The sequence below is a fragment of the Bufo bufo genome, chromosome 3 (genome assembly GCF_905171765.1).
Source record: "Bufo bufo chromosome 3, aBufBuf1.1, whole genome shotgun sequence".
In the NCBI taxonomy this organism is placed as follows: Eukaryota; Metazoa; Chordata; class Amphibia; order Anura; family Bufonidae; genus Bufo; species Bufo bufo.
The window spans coordinates 447,030,346-447,043,757 of NC_053391.1; the positions used below are offsets into that span (position 1 = coordinate 447,030,346).

The 13,412-nt window shown below is 42.5% G+C and overlaps 1 protein-coding gene across 1 annotated transcript in view; it reads right to left on the minus strand.

Annotated features, from left to right (window-relative positions):
* Positions 1-328: 328 nt before the first annotated feature.
* Positions 329-13,412, minus strand: part of CFAP97D2 (CFAP97 domain containing 2) — a 41,054-nt gene continuing 27,970 nt past the window's right edge. The window contains exons 4-5 of the mRNA XM_040425081.1: positions 3,926-4,121; positions 329-1,539 (exon numbers count right to left, since the gene is read on the minus strand). Coding sequence (XP_040281015.1) covers positions 835-1,539; positions 3,926-4,121 — 901 coding nt within the window. The 3' untranslated portion in view covers positions 329-834. The remainder of the gene's footprint in view (positions 1,540-3,925; positions 4,122-13,412) is intronic.

A 13,412-nucleotide genomic window follows, 5' to 3' on the forward strand; every position in this document is an offset into this window, starting at 1 on the left:
TGGGACGATCTATAGTTTTTATTGATATTATTTTGGGGTGTGTATGACTTTTTGATCACTTTTTATTCAATTTATTGTGGGAGGTGAAGTGATGAAAAAACTGTGAATTGGCCATTTTGATTTTTTTTTCTGTTACGCCTTTCACTGTATGGGATAAGGTTTTTTTATATTTTAATAGTACAGGCATTTTCGCACATGGTGATGCCCATAGTGTTTATTTTTTTATTGTTTATTCATTTTGATTTTGGGGAAAGGGGGTGATTAGAATTTTTAGAATGTTTTAATATTTTTTTTAAGTTTTTATTTTTAATTTTTTTAGAGCCCCAAGTGGACCCCAACATGCAGTCATTAGATTGCAATTTGTATAGAGTGATGTAATTTTTTTCTATTACCCTATACATAGATCTCTATATTACAATTCAGTGCTGCTACCTGCTGGCCTGAATTGCAGTATAAAACTAATGAGCCTAAAAGCCTAGTACAAGCTCTGGATCATTATATCCGCTGTACTATTATTTCAGGAAGGGGTTAAATAAATGATGATAAATAAGTTGGGGTCAATGGCCCATCCTATGCCATGTGCATACCCCATTCCACCAAGCTCCCTTTTTGGAAATTATCAAGGGCAGCATAGAAACACTACTTGCATTTAAATTTGGGCTTCATTAAATGGGATAACTTATATTAGAGAAGATAAGAACTTTTGCAAATGTCATTACATGTAATCACAGTATAAATAAGTAGCTTGTGTTTTAGATTTGGTGATCATGCATGAAGTAGAGACTTATTTGAATCCAATGATGATTACCATCAATATCACAGATAAATTATAATCTATTTTTTATCTGGATGCTGCTCGTCATCATCTGCTTGCTCCTTATCTGCTTGCTCCTTATCATCATTTGCTTGCTCCTTATCATGATCTGCTTGCTCCTTATCATCATCTGCTTGCTTCTTATCATCATCTGCTTGCTCCTTATCATCATCTGCTTGCTCCTTATCATCATCTGCTTGCTCCTTATCTTCATCTGCTTGCTCCTTATCTTCATCTGCTTGCTCCTTATCATCATCTGCTTGCTCCTTATCATTATCTGCTTTGTCCTTATCATCATCTGACTCTGGTTCACTTTCAGACTGTTCTGACTTGTGAGATCCATCTTCTTTACCCGTTTCATAGTAACTTGTCTCATTTTCATCCATTGATTCTTCATTGTCCTTTTCCTTATTCTTTGTCAGGTCTTCACCATTATCTGGCTCCTGTTTGCCATCATCACTTTCATAGGCTTCCTCTTTTTCCTCTTTTTTGTCACCTACTTTTTGCTGATCTTTTCTTTTGGTCTTTTTTTCTTTCCTATTTTCCTGCTTTGAATTTTTACTTTCCTTGATAGTTCTAGTATTGTCTTTTTTACACTTTTCCTGTTTTCCTTTATTAGGTTCTTCTACTGAGCCTCCGTCATCACTGTTATCATCATTATGCACTTTTGCTTTGACATCTCTTACAGACTCTTTTTTGGCAGGTTTCTTTTTTCCTTTTGAAGCCTGTAGAGACAGTAAAAAGAAATTTATACATACGCTACACCTTAAATATGCTTATCAACATTTGCTATTTTTTGGTGTATGCAACCTTATTCAATTTAGCGTCAAATGCTAAAGGAAATTATTATTTTCCTCTATAATGTTACCTAGTTTAAAGGGGTCCAGGTTCAGAGCTGAACTCGGACATATCCCCTTCTTCCCCCACTCAGTTCCTCTGAGATGAGCATCTGAGCAGGGCAAGGGCTTTTTCTGGAGATCTGGTTACGTACCGAGCTCTCCATGGGTAAGCTAGGTGGAGGCTTTTAGAGCTGCTCTAGCCTATAAAATGGCCTGGGGCAGCGCTAAAGTCTGCCCACTGGTGCCGGTGACGTCACCGGGAACACTGCTATGCGGAAGCCTCCGCCAAGCATTGTAAAAATGCAAGCAAAAAAGCCCTTGCCCTGCGCGATACAGCACAGGGAAAGGGAGAGCATTGGAGCATGAAATGCTCCAATGCTCATGTCAGAGGGGCTGAGTGGGGGAAGAAGGGTGTATGTCCGAGTTCAGCTTTGAACCCGGACAAACCCTTTAACCTAAAGCGTTCTCTTGGGATTTACCTAAATATTTTCAGCTAACCTATGGAAGCGAGAGAGTTTCTGCAGTGCTTATCCTTCTATCGTGGCACTGATTTTGCAATCTCCGTTGTGAAGAGGTGACTCCCCGACTGACCGTAGGCTATTCCACTGAAGGCCCGACCAGATACGCTCTTGTGTCTTCCTGTTCAACTGCATAATGTACATGCAGCTGAATGGGAAGACACAGCAGCCCATCGGGTCGGAACTTCAGATGAAGCGCCTGCAGCCAGTCAGGTAGTCACATGATCTCATCTGAAATCGCTAAAATTATGGCACGATGGAAGAGTGAATACTGCCGAAACTTCCATCCACAGGTTATGTAAAAGAGAGAATTTAGGTAAAGCCGCTGAAAACCCCTTTGAGGGGGTTATCCTGGAAATGATATTCCAGACTTATCCTCAGGATAGGTCATCAGTATCAGATCTGCAGGCATGTAACACGCGGGCCCCCCGCTGATCAGCTGTTAGAAAAGGCCTTGAGAGCTGCAGCTTTTTCCTAGTTCACTGTACATCGGTCACATGGCCGAGTTGAAGCTCAGTCCCATTCAAGTCAATGTATGATGTACGGCCCTGTCCTTGGAAGCTGCCGGGAGCCTGCATCACTCACTAGAGCCCCAGCAACTCCCTGATACAGCTGATTGGCAGGGATACCATGACTTGGACCTCCACTGATGTGATAATGATGACCTATCCTGAGGATTTCATCATTATCTTTTCCAGGATAACCCCTTTAATAATGTATCTTCTGTCACTGATGTTAAAGGAAGCTAAGGCCTCTTTCACACTTGCGTTGTCCGGATCCGGCGTGTACTCCACTTGCCGGAATTACACGCCGGATCCGGAAAAACGCAAGTGTACTGAAAGCATTTGAAGACGGAACCGTCTTCCAAATGCGTTCAGTGTTACTATGGCACCCAGGACGCTATTAAAGTCCTGGTTGCCATAGTAGGAGCGGGGAGCGGGGGAGCAGTATACTTACAGTCCGTGCGGCTCCCGGGGCGCTCCAGAATGACGTCAGAGCGCCCCATGCGCATGGATGACGTGATCCATGTGATCACATGATCCATGCGCTTGGGGCGCCCTGACGTCACTCTGGAGCTCCCGGGGAGCCGCACGGACGGTAAGTACACTGCTCCCCCGCTCCCCGCTACACTTTACCATGGCTGCCAGGACTTTAGCGTCTTGGCAGCCATGGTAACCACTCTGAAAAAGCTAAATGTCGGCTCCGGCAATGCGCCGAAACGACGTTTAGCTATAGGCCGGATCCGGATCAATGCCTTTCAATGGGCATTAATTCCGGATCCGGCCTTGCGGCAAGTGTTCCGGATTTTTGGCCGGAGCAAAAAGCGCAGCATGCTGCGGTATTTTCTCCGGCCAAAAAACGTTCCGTTCCGGAACTGAAGACATCCTGATGCATCCTGATGCATCCTGAACGGATTTCTCTCCATTCAGAATGCATTAGGATAATCCTGATCAGGATTCTTCCGGCATAGAGCCCCGACGACGGAACTCTATGCCGGAAGACAAGAACGCAAGTGTGAAAGAGCCCTAAGTCAGATTTTAGGTCCTTAGATGGCCCTGAAAGGAAGAATGAGAAAAATTGGCTACTGCCTCATGGGATTGGTTTTGTTTCTCTGGATCAACACTGCAGGAGAGTAGGCCTAACTACTATAGATTGACATGTTCTTTTTCAATTGTATTATGTCACTATATTAAAAACAACTCTGGAAATCTATACTTTGTAAAGGCAATAATATACTTGCCAATAAGCACTACCTTTTCTGGATGCTGCATATCGTACCATCCTCTTGGGTATTTAGCAATGCTGTCCATATACCTCTCTGCCTTCACCCAGTCTTCATGCCACTTTTCAACTCGATACTGAGGCTCACACTTTGTGAGTCTGTCCCCAATGTTTTGGTTCTCTCTGGATACTTTCAGCAGTTCTTGTTCTCTTTTCTCTCTATTTAAACTGGAAAAAGGGAATGTTCAGAAATGATATGCAGATATAGCATACATTGAAATCTGATGTACTAATTATCAACATCAATGGAATTCATCATATCAGTCATAAAAGTCATAAATATTAGACCCTTGACACTAGTGTGAACAGAGCCTAAGCTTATAGTATGCTATAAAAGTCATTTTATCCGGCAGTAATAATAATCCATAAACTCTGATAATTGGGCTGTTGCTCATTCACAGTTATTGCCCCATGTAAATATGGCCAGTGATCAGCCCACAAACCAGCAAATGATTGTTTGCCATTGACTGCATCTTTTATGAGGGCATAAAAATCTGTGCTTGTTGGCAGCACATGGTCTCATGTATAAAGGGATGTGTTGCAAACGATGAAAAAACGGTATGAGTCTGAACAATCATGCTAACAGTCATTTGGTCTCATACAGTACCTATGATTGCTCCTTGTAAATGGAGCTAAACGAGCACTGATCACCGTTGCTGTTGATCACCACATATTACTGGCGGAAACTCTGCTATTGCAAATGGGGCCCATGTCTATCGGATGTAGCATGTGTTCAGTTACATTCCCATTGCAACAGTGAATATGAGGTCACCTCTCCTTGGCATGCAGAGTAAACTACTGAATTAAAGGGATTGTCTTGGACAACGTCAACTGTTGAAAGAACCACCGTTCCAGCGCCACAGCTCCTGTTCCTGCTGTTTCATGTTTCCGCCAGACCAGAAGTTATGAGGTTAAGTGAACGCTGTGGCAAATCACTTACTTCAGTGGTCACATGGGCAAGAATGGCTTGTTACTGTACAAAACCATCACATAGTGCAAAATATATGTATTATATAATTTGAAATATTTGGGCTAATAATAAAAAAATTTTAGAGCAATTAGAGCATTAGAGCAATTTTCCAAATGATTACTTAGTCCCCTTTCACACGGGCGAGAATTCCGTGTGGGTGCAATGCGTGAGGTGAACGCATTGCACCTGCACTGAATCTGGACCCATTCACTTCAATAGGGCTGTTCAGATGAGCGGTGATTTTCACGCATCACTTGTGCGTTGCGTGAAAATTGCAGCATGTTCTATATTCTGCGTTTTTTAACACAACGGAGGCCCCATAAAAATGAATGCAAGCAAGTGCGGATGCAGTGCGATTTTCACGCATGGTTGCTAGGAGATGATGTAAGTAAATTGATAAAAGTCAATTTACTGTATTATTTTCCCTTATAACATGGTTATAAGGGAAAATAATAGCATTCTTTTTTTTTTTTTTTTTTTTTTTTTTAAACAAAATTTTCTTTATTTTATTCAAAATAGATTCTCTTACATAACACTTTCACTGCATATCGCAGAGTTTTGAATAAAGTATACAGTTTACAATTTAAAATATCAGTCATAATGCAAAGACATCAGGGTATTATAATCTGTATGATATTTTTTGCAGAGAGAAAAGAAAATTATAAGTGAAAAAATAAAACAAGAACCTAACATTTAAACAAAAAAAAAAATCCCCTCCCTCCCTAACCCTCCCGCCTCAAGCTCAAGGATGTCTGATCTTTCAACCCCCTTCTCTTACTGTATTATCGCTACAGTATATTTCAATTATATGATGATGTAATATGCAATCCCTAGTTGCCTATTAACAATCTCCCTATGCTCCCTTTTAGTACCGCATTTGAATACCATTCTGTATATTTGAAAGATGCCATCAGCTCTCCGACATCTCCCCGTGAAAGGTGTTTTTCGATAAAAGTTTGCCATTTGCGAAAGAAACCCTTTGTCTTTTTTTCTTTTTGGTGTTCCGTGTCCAATTTATCTATATACATAAAATGTGACATCTGGGAAATTAGCTCACTAACTTGAGGGATACTTGGTTTAAGCCAATTATTTAAAAGACCACGGAGAGATGTCAAAAGAGCAACCTCCACTATCATCTTAGGTTTAGAGGCTTCGTCAAATATATGGAAAAGGAGCGTCTCAGGATTGTTAGATAAAGTTTCCCCCCATGTATTCCTGATCCAATCGGATACCTCTTTCCAATAGGTTTGGACATGCACACATTCCCAAACACAATGTAGCAAATCTGCTCGATCTGCATCACATTTCGGACATTTAGTTAAGTAATCTGTTTTAGGACTTTTTCTTAATATATTGAATGCATAGATTGCTGAATGTATAAGGCGGAAATGTGATTCTCTCCATCTCTCACAGGGCACTGCCCTACACACTCTCATCCATCCCATCAACACCTCTTCCACTGGCAAGGATTTTTTAAGTTTCCTCTCCCATTTCTTAAAAAGACCAGCAACCACCTTTTTGTCTGCAGACTCTCTCATATTGCTATATATGTGGGAAATAGAGTGTCTACTGTCCCCATGTGTTAATGAAAATGCTAGGGATTGATTTGTACATTCGTTAGAGACATCTAATAATCTCTGTTTACAAAAATGCATAAGTTGTTGGTAAGCTAAGAACTGGGATTTTTCAAGGCCATATCTGTCACATATCTCTGGGAATGTTAGATATCTTTTCTCAGACAAATGAAGCACATCTAAGAGTCTGTGTATTCCTTTGGACTTCCAAATCCTAAACATTTTGTTTTGAGCCCCTAAGGGGAACTCTGGATGTTTCCATAATTCCAGGTATCTAGAAGCCAGGAATGATTTCTTGGCTAGCTTACGTACTTCCTTCCATGTTACCATGGTGTCTCTTAATATCAATGAGTGTCTTAGATGAGATGGAAGTGCCCGTCTCCTAGTATGTAACAGATTTGACAATGGCCAACCACCAGCCAATTGCTGTTCCAGAGAGGTGTTTGAGTAGTGATGAGATCCGTGCATCCAATCCAAGCAATGTCTGAATAGACAAGCTAGATTATACCATCTTATATTTGGGATGTTCAGACCCCCTTGGTGTCTAGGCAACATTAGTTTAGATAGGGACACTCTAGGTTTTCTCCCAGACCATAAAAAGGATGTGAATATGGATTGTATACCTTTGATGTCAGAGTGTTTTAGAAGTAGCGGTAATGTTTGCATGGGGTACAAGAGCTTAGGGAAACATATCATTTTAATTAGGTGACTTCTGCCCGTTAGAGACAATGGCAGGTTTTTCCACCTCTCTAAATCGTTTTTTATTGCTTTGAATAGTGGTATGTAGTTCAGAGCATATAATGATTCAGGGGTTCTCCCTATTTTAATGCCCAAGTATTTAATATATGTAGTAGCCACTACTATTTGACTACATGACTCTGGTAGCTTAAATTTTGGCAAGGGAGGTCTCAATGTAAGTAGCATACATTTGTCCAGGTTTATTTTAAAACCTGACACCGGCCCAAAAGATGACAGCAGTTGTAACACTTTTTCAAGGTCCATCAACGGGTCAGCAAGAAAAATGAGTAGATCATCCGCAAATAATGATGTTCGCACTTCATTTTTCCCTACTTTTATACCCTGAAAAATATTCCCTTCCTCTAACAATCTGATCAGGGGCTCTAGAGCTATGTTAAACAATAAAGGCGAAAGAGGACATCCTTGACGTGTTCCTCTAGCTAAGTTAAAAGTTGTTGATAGGAATCCAGGAGTCGAGACTCTAGCTTTAGGATCACTATATAATGCTGAAATGAAGGTTCTGAATGGACCAAAAATCTGCATTTTGTCCATCACTTTGCCTAACCAATCCCATCTCACATTATCGAATGCCTTTTCCGCATCGAATGCAACTAACGAAGGCATAGTTGATTTATCAGTTTTTCCTCTCACTACATCTAGCACTGTGAGGACTTTGAGGATATTAGAAACCGCTGATCTATTTTTAATAAATCCCGACTGTGATGAGGATACCAAGTCAGGCATTATAAATGAGAGTCTGTCAGCCATTATTTTGGCGGCTAATTTCAGATCGACATTGATAAGTGAGATGGGACGGAACGACGATGGAAGCAGAACATCCCTTCCGGGCTTGGGAATCAATTTGATGTATGCTACATTATCAGATGAGGACATATTTGATCCCGTGAGGATACCGTTAAAAACTTTTGTGAGAGGTTCCACTATTTCTCCTGCCATCATTTTGTAAAACTCTATTGAGTACCCATCAGGACCTGGTGCTTTGTGTAATTTTGAGTTTTTAATTGCCCTCAAAACTTCTGAATCGGCAATAGGTGAGTTCAGAGCCTCTAGCTGGGTCTGCGATGGCGAAGGGAGATTAGTGCATTTCAGAAAGAACTCGGACATTGGGTCAATCGGTCCAGGATCCTCATATAATTTTGCATAAAAATCTCGTAAGACGGAAATTATCTTCTCTGGTTTTTGATGTATCTCGCCCCTAGAGTCAGCAATAGACGTTATATGGTGTTGTCGCTTAGCATTTTTCACTAATGACGCCAAAAGTCTACCTGACTTATTCCCTTCCCTAAAAAAATTTGGCCGCGGAGATTGACATATCAATTTTTGCTTTTCTTTCATACCATAACTCGTAGTTTTCCCTGGCTATTTTCCATTTTGCTCTATTTTGATCAGTGGGATTGGACATATAATCAGTATATGCTGAACGAAGCAGTTGACTATATTTTATCAATTCGTGTGCTACTTTTTTTTTGATTCCCTGTGTGTATGCCATAATACGACCTCTTAGCACCGCTTTAGCCGCATCCCAATAAATGGACGGTGAGTCCTGATAGGAACTGTTATCTCCCCTATATTCCCAGAACCAACCCCTAAGTAAATCTTCAAAATTCTCATCATGGTATAAAAATGATGGGAATCTCCATAGAATGTCTGAACCTCTAGGCTGTTGTTCTGCTATATTTATAGAGATGGGGGCATGATCAGATATGATTAAGTCATGGATCTTGGTACCTGTAATTCTACTGGATAGATTACTTGAGGTAAGAAGGTAGTCGATTCGTGACCACGAGTCATGGGGATTAGAGCAGAAAGTAAATTCCCTACTATCAGGATTCAAGAGCCGCCAGGAGTCTATCAACGCCGTATCCTCCACAAAGTTTACCAAAGCTCCTTCCATTATGGATAACTTTTCCCTGGATATCTTTGAGGATTTCCTGTCTTCCTTCAAGGAGTATACAGCGTTGAGGTCTCCGCCCACCACTTTTTTGGTAGATGCATCTTTGATAATGACCCCAGCCAAATTAGACAGGAAAGGCCTATTGTCTCCATTAGGAGCATATACGTTATAAATCGTAAGTTCATCCGCTCCCAGCGAAATTCTTGCCATGCACCATCTCCCCTCATCATCACACGACCGATCTAATACAACAGAGGACAAATTTTTGTGTACTAGTATTAAGACCCCCGCTTTGCGGTTGACCGCTGCAGAACCCAGCACAGTTCCCACCCATGCCTTCTTCATTCTGTCATAGTCCTCCTCTACCAGATGGGACTCCTGCAGAAGGGCTATATCTGCTCGGAGATTTTTCAGGTGTCTAAGTATCTTATTACGCTTTTGAGGGGAGCGTAGCCCCTTAACGTTCCAGGAGACTATTCTCATGGAGGTCTCCACCGAGCGTTAAGTTGCACACTGAAGCGGAAAAAGACAGACATCCATTTATCAAGAGCAAGTAGCTTTACCCAAATTCCCCCCAAAAACCAATAACAGAAAACAACATAACAAGTATTAACTTTAAGGGCTCTAGGCCCTATATATGACCCTAAAGGCCATTTTCTGTTTTTTTGAGCCTTCACTTTTTTCCCCATGTGCAAGCGAACGACCATAGCAGTAATATAGTATGATCGTTCTACTCCCCAGACCACCCTGTACATAGAGACATATTTCCATCAATCGACCCAGCAAAACATTGATTGCAGCTAGCTTACCGAGTCAGGCAAGTTATCATGGCAATTAGGTTATATGACCTGTTGTCGTAAGACTAAGTTATTGCATCACCATACTGCTATATTGCTGAAGTGCCCTACTGCTATGAAAGATCTGCCCCCCGAATTCGAGAGAACCGGGCCTTAACGAAATCACTCCCGGCCTCCCCCGTTTCAAGAGGCAGATCCCACAGTCTGTCCGTTATATCACTGTGCAGTTTGAGTTCCCTCATGACTCTATATAATACAATACATCCACTCGGCCTCAGATTAATCGTCGAATAAGTAAATCCTATTCATGATATGACAACCAGATATATTGGTATGGTGCATCCACCCTCCACAATCATAAAAACCGGGCCCCAGGGATTAAATGGAATTTGGTCATCCCCGTAAGAGCGAAATCGCCCCCGGTTTCACTCATATAGAAGGCTGATCCCCCAAACAAACATACCGGTAATGGCGCCTTTCAGTCCACACTTTATCTTGGATAAGCTCATCTTATCTCGCGCTGTTGACTCGAACCGGCTCGGCCTGTATATGAACGTTCATATGATCCCTGCATCGGCGGTTCATCTGTTAGTTCACTAGACCTCCCGTCTCGGTCACGATGTCGCGGCGATCTCTGCAGTCCCCGAGGAGATGACGCATTTCTTTCCAGGGAGCTGGACGCCTCCTCAGGTGAATGATATAGCGTGGAGGAAAATTCGCAAAGAAGCCGGGTAAATCAGAGCAAATCTGATGTTCTTGTTGTGTAGCTGGGTGCAAATCGGGGAAAAAGCTTTCCGCCTCCTAGAGACCTCCGCTGAGTAATCCCCAAACAACAGAATTTTTGCCCCTCTCAATATAATAGGGCCTTTGCGTGCTTTATACGCTCTGAGGATGAGTTCCTTATCCGAATAGTCCAGGTACCGCATGATTACCTGTCTAGGTCTGGTGGGCAGACGATCGTCGCTGCGGTTGTTCGGGCCCACTCTGTGTGCGCGTTCCACCTTGCAATGGCGCGAAATTCCCAGGATGCCGGGCAGTTCATTTTCACATATAGCCATTAGGTCTCCCACCGGAATCGACTCTTGTAGCCCCACCAGCCTCAGGTTGTTGCGTCTGGAGCGGTTTTCTAAGTCCTCCACCTTCTCGCCCAATCTTTTATTCTCTGTGAGAACTTTATGTAGCTTGTGCAGGATCGATTCTGCGGTGTCCTCCATCACTTGAATTCTGGACTCGGCCACATCAAGTCTGGCATCATGCTGCTGTACGGTGTCTTGTAACTGTTGCATCACATGAGTGACCGAAGTGGCTAGAGTTTCCCGCAGGTCTGGTGCTAGGTGAGTAGCTACCTCCACTGCGAGTGCTTTGTAGTCGAGATATTTTATCAGGGAGACCGTTGCAGCATTCCGTTCCTCATTCCCCTCTGTTAGTTGTCCAGCCTGGGGTTGGGTCCCGACCATCTCCGCTGCGTCCGGGGTCGGCGCCATGATGTTAGATGTCTCGTCCTGCTGCAGTGGCGACGAGATCACTCTGCTCTTCAGTTTTTTGCCCATGTTCACAAGGTAACGATCCATACAGAGTGATCGCACCCTATGATCTTCCTCCCTACTGCAGAAAGAAAGACGCACGGGCAGTTTGTAACGATCTGTGGTAGGTAGCTGGGGAGCTTCACTTCCAAGCGACTTCACATGGCGGCGCCGGAACCGGAAGTCCCCATAATAGCATTCTTAATACAGAATGCATACTAAAATGTGGCTTTAAGGGTTAAAAAAATAATAATAAAAATAACTCACCTCATCCAATTGATCTCGCAGCCAGCATCGTCTTCTTTCTTCTTCTTTTAAGACCTGCCAAAGGACCTTTGACGTAATCGCGCTCACCACGTGGTGAGCGCGGTGACGTCAGCGCAGGTCCTGCTGAATGAAGATAGAAGATTACGTCATCAAAGATCCTTTGGCAGGTCTTGAAAGAAGAAGAAAAAAGACGATGCCGGCTGCGAGAACAATTGGATGAGGTGAGTTAATTTTTTTACATTTTTTAACCCTTAGGCCTCTTTCACACGGGCGAGTATTCCGCGTGGATGCGATGCGTGAGGTGAACGCATTGCACCCGCACTGAATACCGACCCATTCACTTCTATGGGGCTGTTCACATGAGTGGTGATTTTCACGCATCACTTGTGCGTTGCGTGAAAAGTGCAGCATGCTCTATATTCTGCGTTTTTCCCCATAGAAGTGAATGGGGTTGCGTGAAAATCGCAAGCATCCACAAGTAAGTGCGGATGCGGTGCGATTTTCACGCACGGTTGCTAGGAGACGATCGGGATGGAGACCCGATCATTATTATTTTCCCTTATAACATGGTTATAAGGGAAAATAATAGCATTCTGAATACAGAATGCATAGTAAAATAGCGCTGGAGGGGTTAAAAAATAAATAAAAATAATTTAACTCACCTTAATCCACTTGATCGCGTAGCCGGCATCTCCTTCTGTCTCCTTTGCTGAACAGGACCTGTGGTGAGCATTAATTACAGGTAAAGGACCTGTGGTGACGTCACTCCGGTCATCACATGATACATCACCATGGTAATTAATGCTCACCACAGCTCCTGTTCAGCAAAGGAGACAGAAGGAGATGCTGGGCTACGCGATCAAGTGGATTAAGGTGAGTTAAATTATTTTTTTTTTAAATTTAACCCCTCCAGCGCTATTTTGCTATGCATTCTGTATTCAGAATGCTATTATTTTCCCTTATAACCATGTTATAAGGGAAAATAATACAATCTACAGAACACCGATCCCAAGCCCGAACTTCTGTGAAGAAGTTCGGGTTTGGGTACCAAACATGCGCGATTTTTCTCACGCGAGGAAAAATCGCGGGTGTTCCCGTAACGCACCCGCACATTTTCCCGCAACGCCACATTTTAGTAAGCATTCTGTATTAAGAATGCTATTATTATCCTTTATAAGCATGTTATAAGGGAAAATAATAAAATATACAGAACACCTAACCCAAACCCGAACTTCAGTGAAGAAGTCCAGGATCGGGTCTGGGTACCACAGTCAGGCTTTTATCAAGCGCGTGCAAAACGCATTGCACTCGTGCGATAAAAACTGAACATATAAACACAATCGCAGTCAAAACTGACTGAAATTGCGTACCTACTCGCACGATTTTCCCTGATTGCAGACGCAACGCATCCGGACCTAATCCGGACACGCTCGTCTACAAGGGGCCTTATAAATGCAAAAGACCATTTTGGAAAATTTATCAAGACTTGCACAATTCGTGCTTCAAAAATGTTCAAAATGAGGCTTTGAGACTTTTTGGACTTCTCTGGTTAAAAATGTTGAGACATTTTGGATTTTTATTCCACTCAATTTAGTTTTGAAAACTGAGTGGGAAAGTGGGCGTGGTTAGCCCGTTGAGCTGATTAAAGGGGTTGTCCACTTTTTATAAAGTGTTC